At 36.8% G+C, this 20,073-nt stretch overlaps 1 protein-coding gene across 1 annotated transcript; it reads right to left on the bottom strand.

Annotated features, from left to right (window-relative positions):
• Nucleotides 1-9,908: 9,908 nt before the first annotated feature.
• On the bottom strand, nucleotides 9,909-16,663 carry LOC140147633 (solute carrier organic anion transporter family member 5A1-like). Its single transcript, XM_072169408.1, has 6 exons — nucleotides 16,443-16,663; nucleotides 15,442-15,631; nucleotides 14,492-14,688; nucleotides 13,762-13,826; nucleotides 11,172-11,389; nucleotides 9,909-10,704 (listed from the first exon to the last, which is right to left on the bottom strand). Exons 1-6 carry the CDS (start codon nucleotides 16,541-16,543, stop codon nucleotides 10,636-10,638), a joined length of 840 nt encoding a protein of 279 aa, XP_072025509.1. The 5' UTR covers nucleotides 16,544-16,663; the 3' UTR covers nucleotides 9,909-10,635.
• Nucleotides 16,664-20,073: the final 3,410 nt, after the last annotated feature.

Raw genomic sequence — 20,073 nt, 5'->3', positions numbered from 1 at the left:
TGCTTTTCATATGTGGTGACCAAAATAATTCCCCTAAGCTTGATTGTGTATTCTTAATCTTGAATTCCTCCGAGTATTCTCTGAAAAACAACGAAACCATGTTAGTTTACTCCGGCAATGAATTTCAAATTGGTAACTTTCGTGTATTGCCGAATCGGAAAGCCCAGGTTTGCTACGATTCTTTCTCAGATGATGCTGATCCCGACCCTACTAGGCAACTCTTCTTAACACCAATGGATATTGTTGCCTTTGTTACGACTACGATGTCTTTGTTTGGTCTACTTGGAACTTTGACAACATATATCAAATTCAAACGGCTTCGAAATATATATGGGCATGGCGTCATGAGTTTATCGGTTGCGTTGTTTCTGGCTCAATTGCTTAATCTCTCGACTGATTCTGCAGTCCTCTCTAATGGCCTCTGCGTTATATTTGCGGTGATAAAACACTATTTCTGGCTCGCAACATTTACATGGACAACAATTATGGCTTTCATTTTATTTCTCCAATTTGGACGGGCGAAGATACTACACGTACACACAAGCACTAAAACAGCATTGGCCGCACAAATGTTAGGATGGGGCTTACCATTGTTCATTGCAGGCACAGTTTTGGCTTTTCATCTGTTTCTGTTTTTTTCTGGTCAAGGCATGTTGTATGGCGGAGAAACCTGCTGGATTATCACTGGGTTTTATAATACTGTTGCTTTTGGAATACCAGTTGCCCTTTCATCAACCCTGAATATTATACTGATGGTTACTACTCTAATTAAGCTCCGTAAACAGAGACAAAAGTATAATAAGCTCCAACATAAATCGGAGAATAGTAATCGCTGGAGAGAAGCCATAATATTGTTTTCAAAGGTAGGTGTTATAAATAGCAAATGCGGAACAGTCAAGCTTTCACATACTTGCAAAAATTCGATACAACTGAAACAGTTTACCAAGATGAGAGAATTATACTAACAGGCTTTGTCTTTGTGTAACATTACATTCAGATTTCATCTGTTCTTGGCCTTTCTTGGCTCCTGATGTTCATTGCAAGCGCGGCAGATGTTGACGTACTCTGGTGGATTGCTATAATTACTTCGTCTCTACAGGGCGTGCACATATTCATTGCATTTGGGTTCAATGACAAAGTTCGCAAGTTATGGAGAGATTCATCCAGCAAATAGCCTTCAAATAAACGCTGTACCCAGCAAACACAAAACGTTTTCTACATCATTCGCAAAAGGTTATAAAAGGTTGTCAGAAAACGTTTAAATGTCGGGTTATATAAAGGGTACATTAATGGTATAAAAGGTTTTCATAACAGTAAATAACATTTGTTGGTAATTTACTGCACAGCAAACACAAATGTTTTACAGAAATGTCGGGTTATATAAAAGGGTATAAAAACATTTTAATAACATTCCGAAAACATTTTTGAAAACTTGGTACAAATCATTCTAAACAGAATGTTATTTTGGGGTTGAAAAACTATTTTGCAAAAAAAAATTTGCCCAAAATATTTACAATAACGTTTTTAAAATGTTTTCACGACCTTTATATAACCCGACATTTAAATGTTATTAAAACGTTTGTAAAAAACATCTTAAGAACATTTCTGTGTTTGCTGGATGCAAATATTTTAATCTAATGTTATTTAAGTGTTGACAAAATATTTGGACAAAACGTTTTAAAACGATTTCATGACCTTTATATAACCCGACATTTTAATGTTATTAAAACCTTTTTAACTAAAACCAAAACCCAAAATATAACTTATTTAAAACGTTTTAAAAACGCCTAAATGCCTAATGCCTAAATTCACTACCGGTAACACTTTTTGTGCAAAAGCACTACATGTACAGTGTGGTCTTTGATAAAGTTGATTAAACAGAGAGGGGGTGTTGGGGTATTATGGGGAGAGGAGGGGTTGGAGGCATATTACGGCATATGAGGTTTGGACCCTTCCACCCAAATTGACTGCAAAACCACTCTGTGCTAAGCTGTGTGCCGCTTTTCGTTTGGAAAACATCAAGAGCAAATTGAAAAAACTGTTCAACTTGGGGGTGAAACCTGAGGATACGAGGAGCCTAAAACGGATGATTGATATAACGGCACATATTCATGTAGGTCTATATCGTACTGACAAAACACGTAGTCAAGTTTAAATATTTTCAAATATAAATGTGTAATTTATAATTCACCTTTTCGGTAAATCCCATAACCCTTTGCGAGTACACCTGAGAACTCGTCATTTGGCGTCACGCCGATCTGCGCCGATACGCACATCGTTTATCGAACATCGTTACTGCGCATCGCAAGTCGGCGTGACGTCAAATGACGAGTTCTCAGGTGTACTCGCAACGGGTTATGGGATTTACCGAAAAGGTGAATTTATCAGTGTTCATTATGTGGCCTGTAGACATGGTAGAGCACGTCACAAATGTTACACCATACCGCGGAGTCATGGCATGTTGCCTATGGGGATCGACGCTAAGTCAGGTACCGCGTGAGCAAACTCAAAAATAGCGCAAATAGCGCGAGCGTACACAAAAGAAACTTCGCGCGTAAGATGAGCGATGTCACAAGGTCTGAACGCTGTACCGGCGTCAGCTGAATTCGAGTACGCTTAGAGGGCACAGGCATGGACAATCCCAATCTGTGTGTTTATTAATCTATGTGTTACACACTTTCTAATGCACATGCTCTATTACGAGCACGAGGGCTCAGTGCAAATTTGCCTCATGTTCATTCTGGCCATTTTCAGACAATTGCGTTATAGCCTCACAGGCCTTTGTATATAAGGCTATGTTTTACTGGTCTGTGGGGTGGACTATGAAGATTGATTTAAAAAGACTAGTTTGAGTATTACGTCCTGTCAACCAGACCAAAAATGTCGTTCTGCGTAGGTCAGCAACCAATCACGCCGCGCCGTTGCCCTGACGTCAGACGCAAACTAGTCTTTTTTAATTCGGTCTTCAATTATAATGGTCAATGGACATCATAAAGTCTTTAGAATAAAAGTAATAAACAAAACACAAACAGTATGCTTCGACTATATTTATAAATAGTATTTATAAATACAACGTGACAACCTCCGCGCTGCCATAACAGCTTGAAGACAAGAAAGTGGCCTTCGACACAGTTGATCTTCCTGTACATTTGAATGCAAAGGCGAAACAACATTAATACATGGAGTTCCATGAAGGAACTCCATGTATTAATTATACTTTTATTGCATTTTTCTTAATGTGTGACAGGGGTAGTGATTCTTGGTTATAATTAAAATTGGTAGATACGTCATAATTCTGTAATGTTATTCAAGGTTGTTACGTGTGTCTATTCTGTCATCGACCTAACAACAAACTCACCTACGGTACAAACAAATACAATACATACACATGTATTGTGGTCAAAAAGGCAACGATTCTTTTTTTTTTTACCCCTACCCACCTGGCATCTAGAACCACCCCTTAATCGAATGCAAGATATATCGGTATTATTATAATCATGTCGCACTTATTGAACAATTCTGATTTGGAGATCTACCGGCTTACTGATAAGTAATAATTCTTGGGGACCTAGCAAACAGAGAGGGTATAAAACCTAATCAATCGTACAAAAATTAATAATAAAATCAATAATCAAATAATTTTGATTTTTTTTAAAATTCGCGATATGATACAAATTTTATGACAGATTATTAAAATTTGATACTTTTTAAATTTTTGATATTTAACAGTCCTCGAAGTAAACTTTATAAATCTAATGACATGTAGTGAAAGTGTATGTAGCTGGGATGAAAAGCCGACGATCAATTGAAAATTTTGACCTTTCATATTATTGATATATATTTTTTCCCAAAAAGATCTCATTGTTTTTTGTTGTTTTGGGGAAAAAATTCCATATTTTCAGTACGAGAGGTCAAAATTTTCAATTGATCGTCGGCTTTTCTTCCCAGCTGCATACCCTTTAAGTACATATCATTAGATTGATAAAGTTTACTTCGAGTACTGTTAAATATCAAAAATATCATTTTTTAATCATTTTCCATAAAATGCGTATTATATCGCGAATTAAAAAAAATCAAAATCATTTGATATCAGAAGGACATTCTTCGTATTCAGAATGCAATTCGATATGCCTGATGTGCTCTCATGTCCAACAAAAAATACTGCCCAAACGTCCATACCCCATCCCTTCACAAAAAACGGTATTTATGTATAAATGTACGATGGACACGTGGACTACGTACGGAGAAGTACTCGAAATTTGGTAAAAATTTCCTCTGGTGGAATTGATATACTTTTTCTTATTGCTGCATTATTGGAATTATTTACTGGATTTATGTTACTGGAATTATGATATTCATGTATAGGAAAAGTTTTAAATGTCGTTAATAGAAATCTGTTGCCAAAATAAAAACTTTTCAACGGATGATTAAGAAACATATATTATTGGAATTATTTACTGGAATTCAAGTTGTGCACCTTTTCATATTATTAGTTCCAAAAAGTAGAATGTAAGGGTAGCATGGTTGTTCTTGCTTAGGCAGGACAGCTTTTATGGTCTACTACGCTCAGCAATGCTTTGCTGTCTTCGATAGCGCATTGTATCGGAGAGGTACCTGGCTTTTATCAAAGCCCAAAACCCATACAAGCCTGTAGCAAACTCTGTCAGGCTCCGCTCCGATACCCACGCGTTGACCAAAATATCGATCGAATTTATAACCCCTTGAAACCTAATTACACCACTTTATGTAAACATAAACTTACACACATTATTGACTTTCTATTGACCGCAGACACGACCCCAGACATACTTATTTAATGACCACTTGAGTAGTTGATAAGTGGGTCGTTATGTACTTACTGAACACAAAGGAAATTGATTATGGTTTTACCATCGACTGTGTTTATAATCCTGCTGCTCTGCTGAACGCTCCGATAGATATCAGCAAACTCGTATACTGTTCGATTGTTCCTATCGAACGCTCTGGCGTACATGAACCATTATCGAAGACAGCAGAGCATTGCTGAGCTAAGTAGACCATAAAAGCTGTCCTCCCTTATACTGCCGCACACATTGCCTGTAATTTATTACAGCGCATATAATGCGCATTGGGTCTAACGTTGTATTGGAGTTACAGTGCAATTTTGTTTAAAGAAATTAGTATAATTTTTAGTATTTTTTTTATTTCAGCACTACAAAAATAGCAATGTATTATTAAATCAAGTTATTGATATCCGTCAATAACTTTGTGAATAATTGATATTTGATATGGTGTAAGTTAATATAACCACTTACCCCAAATTTAAAAAAATCATTCAGTTCCTATAGACCACTTGATTGGACTAGTCTATCGATATGCTTGAACGAACCGCTACTCTGTTCAATGGATTTCTTGTACTATATGAAATGTGGTGGGTGATTTAAAATACACGTGCCTGAGTAAACTACGATGCGTGCGCACACTGCAGGGCAAATAACAATATAGCCTTGACCATCAACTGCAACACTAAGTGACTATAATACCCTCATGCACATCCTCGATCCTCAGCTGCAACAACAAGAGATTATAATGCCCTTATTCACATCTTTGATCTTAAGCTGCAATACTAAAAGATCTTTAATCCTCAGCTACAACACTAAGAGATTATATTACCTTTACATCCTTGATCCACAGCTATATACAGTTAATAATACACTCATTTATATCCTTCATCCTCAGCTTCAATAATTTAAAGAGATTTTATTACCCTCTTCCGTATCCTTGATCCTCAGCTACAACATTAAGAGATTATAATACCCTCATTCACCTCCTTGATCCTTAACTGCAACACTAAGAGATTATTATTATCCTCCTTCACATTCTTGATCCTCAGCTACAACACTAGGAGATTATTATATCCTCCTTCACATCTATGATCCTCAGCTGCAACACTAAGAAAATATATTGCTCTCGTTCACATTCTTTATTCTCAGTTACAACACTAAGATATTTTATTATCCTTGATCATCCGCTGCAATAATAAGAGATTATATTACCCTCCGTCGCATCCTTGATCCTCAGCTACAGCACTAAGTGATTTTAATACCCAGTGGCGTAGCCAGCTTTCGTTGTGGGAGAGAGAGAGAGAGAGAGAGGGGGGGTGCAAAATACAAATTTTAGGCCTACATGCAAAATATTTGAGCTTCCCATGGGCCTTTTTGGCGCAAAATAATTTCAAGGACATACACTAGGGTATAAAAAAGTCAAGAACCTGTATTGGAACGTTACAAGTTGGCCATTACATACCACGTTGCTCAAGAGAATCATGGACACAGACAAGCAAACTAGATGAATACGCAAAGCATTGGATCAGAAAGAGGGGCACCGAAACCATCAACCGTGACGAGTGCATCTACTCTCTAAATCACATGTGTGATGCGCTATTTTAATAGAACTGTGCATCCGAGGAATGGGCAATTTCGTGGAGGAGTAGGCGAATCATCGAATTACTGAAGAGTCACCCGCCGTGGGTGACGAAATTGTCTAAGCCGTGAGTAGAAAATTGGATTTGTGTACATAAATTATGCACTTTATTATATTACTCTCCTTCACGTCCTTGACCCTCAGCTACAACAATAAGATATTAAAATACCCTCATTCACATCCTTGATCCTCAGCTGCAACACTAAGAGATTTTATAACCCTCATTTACATCCTTGATCCCCGGGGGCACTCCAACTTTGGAGGTGACGCGTATGTAGGGCTGTTAAGACCCCTTTTTCAGCATCGCTGTCACCCAAAGACCCCATATTTTTTTACGAACACATGCTCTGTCACCCGAAGACCCCTATTTTTCCATTTGATCTGTCACCCAAAGACCCTTACAAGTTAATTTATCACTGAATTTGTTACTTATTTTGAAAAAATAAAGAAATTTGAAGCCATTTAGAAGTAGAAATTCAATTTTCGAGGTTTTTGTGGCGCTGTTTTGGTTCTCTCCCAAAAATTCCATTTAAAAAAAGGTCATGTTCTCACCCAATGACCCCATATTTTTTACTTTTTGCTCTCACCGAATGCCAAAAATCATGCTCTCACCCAATGACCCCATATTTTTTACATGTTGCTCTCACCGAATGCCCCTTAGTGCGTAAGTGCCAGCCCTACACCTATATCCATTTCAAATTGAAGTGCCCCCCCGGGCCTTGATCCTCAGCTACAACATTAAGTGATTATACCCCCATTCATATCCTTGATCCTCAGCTACAACATTTGAAAAAGTGATTATAATACCCTTATGCACATCCTAAAAAGTGATAATAATACCCTCTTGCACATCCTTATTACTCTCCTTTACATAAGGTAAATAGAGGTTAATAACTGCGCATCGGTTATTTGGAAGGCATTGTGAAAAATCTAAACATTTTGCCTTTGGAACCGAGGAATATCTCCGGGGATATTCCGAGGTCCAAAGCAAAATGTTTAGATTTTTCACAATGCCCGATATATTACCGATGCAAAGTTATTTTACCTCATTCATAACCGTCACTTTGATCTCTTCACTTTACAAAATAACACACAATTTTGCTCAAAAGTTTGTATATAAAAAATAAATGATTTTAACATATTCCCTTTCCAAAAATCGATCAGGCTAAAACAGGACGACCAATAACAAAAGTGCGTATCACAATATATGCAAATATGGTAGCGCGAAATCAAATACGGCAGCCAGCGCGCGCGCAGTTTCTTCAAGGTTACTATATTTACTTTCGAGAGGGTGCAACACTAAATCACTATCACTAAGCATTTTATGTAAGAAAGAAAATCGGCTAATATAGTCCATAGTGAATATGAGCTTGTAGCGACGATATCTACCGACATGTTCACTTTAAATCACTAAATATCAGCCTATATGAATTCCCCAGCAAACACAGATTTTGAATAAGTTACATTTTGGGTTTTGGTTTAGGTAAAAACGTTTTAATAACATTAAAATGTCGGGTTATATAAAGGTCATGACATCGTTTTAAAACGTTTTGTATGCAAACACACTATGACAATATTTTTCAAATGTTTTCGAAATGTCATTGTAAACTATTTTTGCAAACATTTTTGGCCAAATATTTTGTCAACACTTAAATAACATTATGTTAAAATATTTGCACCCAGCAAACACAGAAATGTTCTTAAAATGTTTTTTTTAAAAACGTTTTAATAACATTTAAATGTCGAGTTATATAAAGGTCGTGAAAACATTTTAAAAACGTTATTGTAAATATTTATGGCAAACATTTTTTGCAAAATATTTTTTCAACCCCAAAATAACATTCTGTTTAGAATGATGTACCAAGTTTTCTTAAATATTTTTGGAATGTTATTTAAACGTTTTTATACCTTTATATAACCCGACATTTAAATGTTTTCTGTAAAACATTTGTGTTTGCTGTGCAGTAAATTACCAAAAAATTTTATTTAAAGTTATGAAAACGTTTTATACCATTAAACGTTTTCTGACAACCTTTTATAACCTTTTGCGAATGATGTCGAAAACGTTTTGTGTTTGCTGGGTCGACAAGTCTCTTCAATGATAACATGCAGAAAAAACCGGACAGTTTATCTCAAAAGCAATTCTCTGCGGATGAAAAGACAACTTCCGATTTTGAAATGTGAGTGGTGAGTTTAGTTTATTTTTAGGCATTCTTTTTTGCACCGCGAAATAGCGAAAAAAGTCAACGGTCATCGATATATGCCGACAAAAGTTTTGTAATCCACAGCAACAGAGCTTTAATTTGATACCAAATTTATTTTGCAAAGTATTGCAGGGACGCCAGGAATCGCGCTTGAAGTAGGACGAAATCACACGTTAACCTCATGGGACGCTTATTTAGTGTTGCGCCCCCTTCGAGCAATTACACATTTTGCGTTCGCGTTTTCAACAATAACTAAATATGATTGGATCGCACGCATCGCGTTTATTAATGAGGACATGAATGAATTCTAACACCCTCATTCACATCCTTGATCCGCAACTGCAACATTAAGAGATTATATTGTTAACCTCCTTTATCACATTCTTGATCCTCAGCTACAAAACTAAAAGAATATATTACCCCCGTCACATCCTGAATCATCAGTTACAACACTAAGAGATTATATTAACTCACTTCACATCCTTGATCCTCAGCTGCTACAATTATAAATTTTATTACCCCCTTCGCATCCTTGATACTCAGCTGCAACATTAATTAGAGATTATAATGCCCTGCTTCACATCGTTGATACTCAGCTGCAATACTATGAGATTATATTTCCCCTCCTTCATATCCGTGATCCCGAGTTACAACACTAAGATATTCTACTACCCTCCTTTACATTTTTGATCCTCAGCTGCAACACTAAGAGATTATAAATATTACCCTCCTTCACATCCTTGATCCTCAGCTTCAACCCTTAAAACCAATCAAAAGTCCCCGCAAATCCAATTAGTGGAACAGTGCCTAATTTGCATAAATCCAAAATGGCCCCCTGAAATTTCAAGGTTGGTTAAATCTTGTTACACACCATAGCATTGTATTCCTCAAATCATATGGGTAGTACAGAAAAAGCATTGTTTGACATATTTCCGATATAGAGTTCTTACGGTAAAGGGAAAAGGTGAAATGTCAAAACTTGGATTCCACAGCGGACAAAAATGTTAAAATTATCTGTTTCCATCAAAATGGACTCAGATTGCTCCGCTTGCAAAAACATTAAAAAAAGAATGGTTTGTTTATACCCTAGTATGGCAAAAGCGACCAAAATCTATTAAGCCTTGTTGACTCTGGCCTATGTTGGGCTGTAACTTATGTAACAAAACATTTAACACAATGCAACTTTTCTTATTTTGATCCATTTTTGCCAAGGGACCAGTTTGATATAAAATTGGAGCATTTTTCAATTGTAGACGTTCGTAGAACCCAAAATTACGCCTTACATAAGCGGCATTTTGGAATCATGCAAATAAGGCATTGTTCCACTATTTAGATTTTTTGGTACTTTTGATATGTTTTTTAATATGCTTTTCTAAAATGAATGGTGATTAAATGGATTCTGTTGCAATTAGTGGTGGTTTAACCCCTTGTCATTCTTAATTTGGCTAGTCTATTAGACTGAAATAGTCTTTAGGAGAAAATTACACGAGTCCTATAACAGCGGGATGAAATCACATGGTGTTTGTCCATTCGTAATATTGGTACATAACTCGGATATTGTTCCTCATTACTTTCATTAGCAATCCCATTGGTCAAATTGGTGACAGATCTCTCACCTTAACTAATTTGTCTTTAAAAGTCTCTAACCATTTTCTCAGTTTGTCATACAGCATTCAGGGGTATCCGCCCGCGATGTCGAAGGTTGGGTATGCCAAAGATAAGGTTAGACCAACCGTAACCGTTACCTAACCCAGCCCTAGTAAAGATTACCTTATTTCATATATGACATACATGTATAGCAAACATAGTTTAATATTCGACATAGTGGACGGACACCCAGAAGAAGAAACATCAGATCACATAATAGTTCAGATTTACAGAAACTGCCCATCTCCAAACGTTGCAGTAGTTCGACCATGGTAGAATGAATACCTCCATATGAATATTAGGATATATTTACGGGTGATTTCTAGGCACTGTGCAATACGTCTAATTTAGTATCAGTCGTATTATTGCTGTGGTTGTCCATAGCATCATTCTGCATATTGTAAAAATAATTCAATATAATTTGCATTACACAACTCTACATTTGAATATTTGTGACCCGATTTATCGAAATTAGGACAATGTTGGCAAAACTGTCTTTAAGATACTATTCAAATGCTTAATATTTACTGTTAAATTCAAATGGGATGCCAAAAGCTATTTTAACTAAAAAATTGATCTTATAGGCGATGATATAACAAGGAAGACAAAATGAATGGCATATACTTCCATAAGTCTTTTTGGGTTAATATATCAAAACGAAAGTTTTGGGCATTTTCACCCACCCGAAAGAAATCATGCACATTGGGTGGTGGAAATGGCACCCCTTATATCAAACCTTGGGATCTTTTTTACAGAACCAATAATATTGCTCTTGTGGGTCAGCTTTATTTGTCTCAATATTTGTATGAAAACAGCGCTAGGTCAGATAGAAAGAAAGAGAGATGGAGAGAGACATACCTGCGCAGCACCGCTTGCTTGCCGTTTCAAAGCCACTACAATAACGAACACGCATATTGTGCAGAAAATACGCAGTCCAAACAAAGTCCCAAAGAATCCAATACGGTATGCCTCAATATCGTACAGCCAACATGAACCACGTTCACCACATGAACGTTGCCAATATATACATGCCGAGTTGATGATTGCCCCAAAATAGACTGGGGTCGGGAAGGAACCTGTAGGAAAATGACATTTCGAAAGATTTGTTGTAAACTATTTTTTAATTTCACGTTAACATGGTATTACATTGCATAGTGCACTTATGTCCACGGCAAATTCACCGTGACCTTTCCAGCCATAAGCCCGCTTAGTGAAGATTAAACCCAATTATGCAGTACTAAACCATTATAGTAATCGATTGTCCAACGCAAATTTATTACCACATGATGATATTAATCCAATGAGCGCTCGAATTGTCCGCTACGGTCGACTAATTCAACCGATAATGACGCTATTGACATGTACGGCGGAGCTCCACTGACTGAGTTTTGGGGTATTTTTCACTGGTTTGCTATCATTTACTCATCAAGGCGGTCCACCGTTATTATAAGGACGATGAAAATGATATAAACATTGACATGTAGAGAATAAACCATACTTGATTGACATAAAGTACTAAATTTGTACCTATTATGGTTTAGTGACACCCCTCTTGCAAATGCGACCAAGTCAGGGCTGCCCGGTGAAGCAAAATGTGCATTGGAATAACACGGGAGTTTGGATATAGATGGTATATTTCTTTCTCATAAAAATGTATGTTCCCCCGTTATTAAAGCTTGTACCGGTTTGAAAATTCAGATATTTTGAAAACACTAAGTAATTGAAACATAGAAAAAGTACTAAAATCATAGCTTTTATACTTTTTCATATATGACGCTAACTAGTTTATCTCATATATCTACAACACGGCGCTACCAGTAAGGTTCAATTGCCTATTGTGAGTGCCCCTGTGTTGTGCGCATACATGTAGTTAACAATAACTGCATGATGCAGGTTGGTGTTAAATTACCCCTTGCCCCTATAGGTTCAATACCACTAATTATGTATTACACGGGTTTCAATGGGAAAATGGCTAATTTCGGGTGGAATTTTCTCATATTCAGAACTGTCAGAGTTGAATGCCACTAATATCAGGTGAAACTATATGATTTAGATGCCAAATGATCAACAACTCAACATAGGCTGACCTGAGACTTTTCTTGTTTTAACGCACTGTCAAACCGTAAACACCTTAAAATGGCAGTGTGCCCTTGAAGCTCAAAGTTACAATATGGTAGGGCGAATATTTACTAAAAACCGAAGCCGTGCGTATGAATTTTGGTACTATTCCAAAAAAAATGTCATATAATGATAGAAAATATACCAGCATTAAACCCTAAAAATTACTTTTTTGGCTATATAACTTGATCTTTTCAGATGCCATACAAACAAATAGTTACTTAACGTATTTCCATGTATCGGCCAGGCCTATTAGTGGTATGTACCCTATAGCCTCCTAAAGCAGTGGCCTATCCCTTTTATCATATTCAAGCACTTTAAATTCGCTACAGTGAGTGTAGCGAAGAGAAAATGCTGTCACTACAAGCATACTGCAGTGATTTTTTAGTGATATACTAACGAATACAAGATTTCTAGAAACCGTACCTACATAATATGTGTAGTGTCTACGCGATCCGCCAAGCGCGGGCGGCGACAATTGTATAAACGCCGGTGTATTGGTAAAAATGTTGATATTAATAAATAATGACCAGTTTATCAGTGTACTTCGGTTATATATATATAAATGCGCTTTTATAAATGCGCACGTGACCACCTCCGCGCTGCCATAACAGCTTATAGACAGTAAGTCTCGAAGTGACCTTCTACATAGCGAGTTTTCTTTCTATACATTTGAATGCAAAGGCGGAACAACATGAGACTGTTGTGCAGCAAAATTGTCTATTTTGTTCAACTTTGTGATTATATTGTAAACGTTTCCGTCGTTGAATATTTTTTTCCGTCGTCAAATACTTTCAAAATATTGTTTTTTATAACATATTATAATTCGGAATTGCAAAATGTGTAATAATTTTGCAATTCAATTAATACTTAAATTTGATGCTATTTATCTACAGAGTTCATATCCCTTTCTGTATGCATGAGGATTTTGTCACGCTTGCTGGTCTTGCCGGGTCGCATTTATAAAAGGGCTTTTATAGATATAACCGAAGTACACTGTTTATAGTTACCTTTGATTTGTTAGTATGCATAATCACGACGAATTATCATTATTTACCAGCTATTTGTAATCTAACACATTCTCAATGTGGCTACAAATGGCCATGTGAATTCAGAAACAGGCCTTACACTTGAGTCAATTTTCAACACCACTGTTTGGTAACATTTTACAAATTTAGATTGAAAAGTGTTGAATTAGCGTTATAAACCAATGTCAACGTCTGATTATTGCAAAACCCCTTACATTTTTTATTTCTTATAAAATATGGAAAGTTCAATCTGAGCCATATTGTCAAAGGTCCCATTAATACTCAAATAATATTACACTTACCTAGTGTATTTGAGATGACCTGTTTTAAAGCTACGGCAACAGATCGGTCCTTTTCGTCAACAACTCTAGAAACACAAAAATGTATAAACAGAATTATGTGTAATGCCTAAATGCTTTTATTGAAAAAATATTTGTTTTGCTTTTAACATGGCAAACTATCATCCATGCGATATGCTCAATGTTATTTTAGGGAACCTAGTACACTTCCGTTTTGATAATGGTTTATGATAGTACACTTTGCCAACCCTCAAGCCTCAGCATACTGAACAGATTTTTACTGACCACTGTACATCTGTAGCCCAATACACACCTTATGAACCAGTAAACAACGTTCAGGGACGCAGTTTATTATAGGCGCAGTATCCTTGTCATCCATAAATATCCATCACAACCAGAATCAGATCCCCGAGTAACGTACGGGTATAACCTGAGACAAATATGCAGCTAATTCCTTGTCAGTGGAATTTCAAGTTTCACGAGAACATTTGCCAACCACACTGTGGCTGGAACTCGGGATCTCTCGCACTGCAGTCTGATATCCTAAGTATGATAACTTGACTGCGCGTAACTACCATATGTTAATGCCTACCTTAGCGTGTTAAAATGATTTTCAGGTAATATCTTAAGATTTCAAAACAGTGATTTAGATTTCAATGTGGAAAAATGTAAATAATGACAGTATCGTCAATATAACGACAACGCATTGTATTGCTAGATCGTCAATACTCACCGCATATTTATGTAAACAAATGGATTAGCTACCATGGTACCAAAAGATATACCAACGAATACCAGAACAAGAAATGTAGTTAACATCCTATTTGTGTCACAGTCCCCAACACATTGCCCGGAAGTCGCAGTACCTAATGGGATACTTTCAGTTGCTATGGAAACATTGGACATGATACAGTGACAATCGTAGTAAGTCTGAAAAACAAGTCATAAGTCAGACAATCATATTAAAAACGAGACTAACATTGTTTGACACCAAACAACCGTGGAGTAGGGTAGACTATAACATTCGATGGTAGAAAGGAGGGTTAAGAAGTGATATTGAGATCAAACTTACTTTTATGATTCGATTACAACTGATTACTTTAAATTTTTCGCATGTTTGTACAATTTTTAATTTGTAGCCAATTTTGCCTTTTGTAAATAGCTAAAGATTTGTTAAGGCACACTTACGTTTTATGCCATCCATAAAACTCACCCATCCATACAACATGCGTTGTATCAAGACAACACAAATTTTGTTTTCTGAATGTTGAAACTGATATCTTGTTTTACCGATTTCCTGGTTTGCTGAATCACTTGTTGATTTTATCCACCCATTCCAGAGATATGAATTTGTCAATTTAAGTGATCGCATCCTTAACTTATATGATTTTTGAGTTCTTTTGCAACACAGGATCGTACATATGTGAGAGTTGGTATGCCCCTCATCTCTTTTTAGGAGCTGTTTGGGTTTTGCCTGATGTTGATGTGATAAAATTCTTTATGAATAATCTACAGACCTGTTGAATTTATTAAAATAATGTCTGTACTTATTTTCGTATCAATAGATCACTAAAAATCCATAATAGCTATTTTTAGTCTAGATAGATCGTGTCTAATGCGGAATTAGACAAAATTCGCTGCCAATTTAACAAATTGGACTTTTTAGGGCCAAGAAAATCTTACGGTATTTGTTTCAGTGAGTAAACTGCTGTCTATAGAGGTAGAATCGTTAAACCGGTGTGCAGTGCTAGTAGTACATCCAGCATGACACGGAGATATATAGGTAAGTCCATCTGAGCCACAAACAGGTCGAAATATCTCGGCTGGACAACTACAATTGGCGTTACATGATCCATCTATATGAATCTCATTGCTATAAAAATACAATCATACATAGGTTTTAATTATTGCTAATTATTGTTGTTTTGTAAATCATAATTATGTTCATATTTGTTTTGTGCTTGCAGTTTCTTTGTTTTACTTATGTATCTCTGTGGTTTTTGTTCCAATTTAGGGCAATAAGCAGCTCGTAAAATTTATATGTGTACGGCGTGTACCGTTAATGGTTAATGCATGTCGTTTATAGTAAAGTATGCCTCAAAAGTATGGATGGCGGATAGCTTCAAATGAAGCCTAAGATAATACGCCTAACTTTTTCGCGGGTCTTTTATTACCTAGAGAGTCATAGTCATAATAATTTAAAACTAGAATCGACGACCCAATTTGTATCAGGTATTTATAGCAGGGGCAACACTACTAAATGAACTGCCTATTGAAATGCACATAATATACGTTGATGTCTAACGGTGAGCAAGAGGATCAGCAAGTATGATTAAATAATATAAGATTGTATCTTGGAAGCTCTTGGACGTATAAGATTTCATCTTGGACGTCTAAGATTGTATCTTGGACATGCAAGGTTGGGTGTATTATCATAGGTACCTTTTGAAACTATCCGCCATCCATACAAAAGGGTTCTTTCCGGGCTGCTAAAAATGCCTAGTCATATCAGTGCAGTCTTGGCAATGTTTGCTCAAATATTGCCGGTCCAAGTCGGTTTGTGTTACTTCCCTCAAACCAACTTTGACCAAGATTAGTGACGAGGGAGTACAACCGGCTGGGACCGAGACTTGTTTTCTTCCAGCGTTATGGCATCACCGGCCCGTTTTTCTTTACGTATATACCTGGCGGATCTAGTAACCAATATATCCGCGTCCTTGGTGTAGGGAATATTCACGCCAGCTACTTCACGATTGCTGCACCCAACGAACATGAGTATAAACATCGTTATGGCTGCACTTATATTGCATACAAGAATGAACACAGCACACCCATAAGATCCAAGCTTGAACCTCGTACAGATGAAACCCGATGCCAAATTACTCAATAAAGTTGCAACAAGAATTACAACACCTATAACAGAAGATAATAGAAACATAAATCCCATCTTATGAAATAATTATACACCTGAACATCTTCACACCATGCAATTCAAAAAGTAAGGTTTTTTTTTAAAAGCATGGGGTTATTTGCCCAAAATTTGTTGTGACAACATACCAAAAAATTAATCCGGAGTAAAGAAGTTAACTTTTTATAAAGTAGATACGTGAAATTAAGGTTTTTTTAATATTATTATTTTAAAACAAATATTTGAAAAAAGTGAGAAATTCTTTTCCAGACTTTGTTTGATGTGCTCTTACAATACACGCACCACGCGACGCTATTTTGCATTCGCGCATTCCTGACTCATATTTCTCGCCAACTTACTTCAGTTGTCTTGAGCCATGTGACTTTTTAGTGAAATAATGATTTTTAAATTAAAAAGAGACAGCAGCAAATATTAGAAAGTTAAAGTCAGTTTTAAGTGAAAGAATACATCTAAGTGTTGATAAGTATCAATTTCTAATTCGGGCGTGGACAAATGTGTCCCGCCCACCCCTTTTTTTCTGCCCTTAAGGCCACTTACCGAAAAGTATGGCGGCCAAAGATGAACTAATAACGAACTGAACTTCAAGAGTCTTAATGAGGAAATTCCCCAGCGCGGATAAAGTTGCAGTGTCGACGAAGGAGCTCAGACACAAAAAAATCAACGGAACATTGGTTACCAACCGCTTGAGAGCTAAAGTGACAAAACAAAAATAATACATGATTTAATTTGATCTGTTCGGGTTTCTTATGTCTTGGACGGGTTTGGAGAGTCAGTGGTTCCGAACTGATTGTGAACAGGTATGTACCACTAAGTCACTTGCCTTTGAGGGCAAATTTAACTGTGCATTTGTTACCGAAGAGATTAGCATGTAATTTTGGACATAGATGGTTCTGGTTTTAACTCGAAATATTAAATTCGAATCATAAAACTAATCAACTGGACTCTCTTTTATCTTGAGCGGCTACGGTATCGCACCTTATCCTAGGTGCATCTTTAGACAATATGTTGAAATATATTTATAAATGTATTGTGATATACTCTTATAACCCTAGAATTACGACGGGGTGGGGTTGAACGACCCTCACCCCCTTAGATATTTTCATCCATCATAAAAAAAAAAGCGAGCGTGTTTACACCCAAACGACGTAAGTTAATCGTAGACAAATCATATGCGCTTTGAAAAAGCCATTTCTTTTTATATATATTCATGAGTAAATTCGGTAGTAACATGTCCCGCCTGAAATTAAACTGTCTATATATCTTATGTGTATTGGTTTTGATGTATCGGTGCTCGGGCGTTATCAGTAGGTGAAATTTCCAAGGTGGGCAAAATCGCAAAATTCTCAAGCTGCCCAGATGGCCCGCTAGCAAAATGGCTTTACCGGGGCATGTGCGGGCGAATACTTTTCATGTCGTCATAGTGATATTATATGGGAATGTTTGTACTTATTTTGATATAACTTAATCACTCCCAGGATCACTCCCTCATTTCAAATCATTAGTTTTGGTTTCTCTTTTGTTCAGAAACCAATAATCAAGGGATTAAAAAGTGGAGATGAACTGGTCTGCAATCATAACACTATTGTGCTGGGAGGACACAAGAGGGTATATATAATCAAAAGTATAATGGCCTATAACCATACGTATATAATAGCCTATTGTGCTAACATTTTCATTATCGATATCTATCAACGCGGGCGACAGTTGATGCTCTCTGCCGTAGGTGGCACACTTCCATGACACCTTATAATTACACCCGAGTTCTATATACGAGGCCTACATGTAGAAATCATGTGCATATATTGAGGGGGTGGGGGTGTTTTGTTTATTTGTCTGAAATATAAACGATGCATGATGATGTAGATGATTGATTATGAATTATTCCCCGGAAAGCACAACCCATACCTCTTACCTATGTTCCCTCCGCCACCTATATATAACCTCCTCCCGCCCCACACTCGATATCGACTCTTCCCTATTATTCCACTCCACTCTTGAGCTCCCCTCTCCCCTCCTTCCCTTCCCACTTCCAATGCTCTCTCCCCTCTGTTTCTCTTTCTCCTTACCCTTAAGCCCCCCCCACACACACCCCCTTTCCCTGGCGATCTCTTCTCTCTCTCTCTCTCCATTCCCAATAAATAAATTTAATAAAAGTCAGTTTAAACCAGCTTTCTATGATATTGATCTTCCGTCATGCGACATGCACATAAATAGAGTTGTGTATAATAGTGTTTATATCACTGAAGTCATAATCTGTCAAGTGTCTATTGTAATGTCTGTGGAAATATTTCGATGGTCTATATATTTTCACAGTGAAATCAGCTTAGGCTATTTCGTAGTCTCAAGTCAATGCTTTCAAACTAAATCAATGCTTTCAAATGTAGACTGCTTTGTTCGACTTCTCTGCTCGTGAATATTGCACTGCGAAATTTAAACATTTCTTTTGTACACTTAGATCAGGTAACTCGAAAATCCTGTAATTTTATTCGTCACACCACTTATAAGAAACTAAAACCAAAACCGAAACTACCTATCACAAATGTTTAGTTTTAAACAAAAGGTAGAAACAATGAGTTCGATATCTTGTGATTCAAGTGGTTAGGCAGGACAATAGGAAACCACGTGACCAAAACCAAAACCAAAACTAAAACTAAATATTTGAAATGAGGCACTGTTAATAGAAGAGACTTATATACATTGGTACCAAATATAATGGTATATGACGTTTATAATTGGATTATTTCGACATGCGCCCGACAAACTTCGATTAAAGTGCGAGCTTGCTTGAGTTCTACGTCCAATGCGTTGTACCAATAACGCGAGGCAAGAAAGCCCACTACGCGCTGAAACTTTTAGCTAAAGCTTTTAAGATAAAGCTAAAGCTTTTAGAGCTAAAGATTTTAAAGCTAAAGCTTTTAAGCTTTAAAAAGACTCAAATCGTCATTCTGTTTCGAACTTTGCCGATAAATACCGGTTGCATGGCAAACTACGCCCAATTTGCATGAATATGTAGATCGTTTATAGGAGCTTTCTCCACCGTTGGTTGAAAAATGTCGAACCTAAAATAAATTTCAGGAATATTTACCTTTAAAGATACCACCAACATGGTGCAGAAACTGCTTGAAGACGGACCTATTTGCACTTACAGGTATCTTTCCTTCGTCAGTTTTCTCTTTAACGCTACCACTATTTGACTTTTGACCTGTCGACCTCGGCAGTTGTTTTGGATAGAGACACATTGGCAACGCTACCAAAATCCACAGGAATCCCAATGCTATGAATCCTAGCCACCAGGATCCTATCCAACGTGGATCATACTGAGGAATGTCGGGAATACTTTCGGCGGGAATCCTGTCGAAGTCAACATAGATGGATGTCGTCTTCGC

The sequence above is a fragment of the Amphiura filiformis genome, chromosome 3 (assembly GCF_039555335.1).
Source record: "Amphiura filiformis chromosome 3, Afil_fr2py, whole genome shotgun sequence".
Lineage (NCBI taxonomy): Eukaryota > Metazoa > Echinodermata > Ophiuroidea > Amphilepidida > Amphiuridae > Amphiura > Amphiura filiformis.
This window is presented reverse-complemented; position numbering and strand designations above follow the sequence as displayed.

Coding starts and splice junctions, on each gene's coding strand:
- LOC140147633 (XM_072169408.1), bottom strand. CDS start 16,543: ATGTTTATACTCATGTTCGTTGGGTGCAGCAATCGTGAAGTAGCTGGC. Junction 11,390..13,761: donor GGTCATCTCAAATACACTAG/GTAAGTGTAATA, acceptor ATTTTCCTACAG/GTTCCTTCCCGACCCCAGTC. Junction 10,705..11,171: donor AAGCAAGCGGTGCTGCGCAG/GTATGTCTCTCT, acceptor TACAATATGCAG/AATGATGCTATGGACAACCA.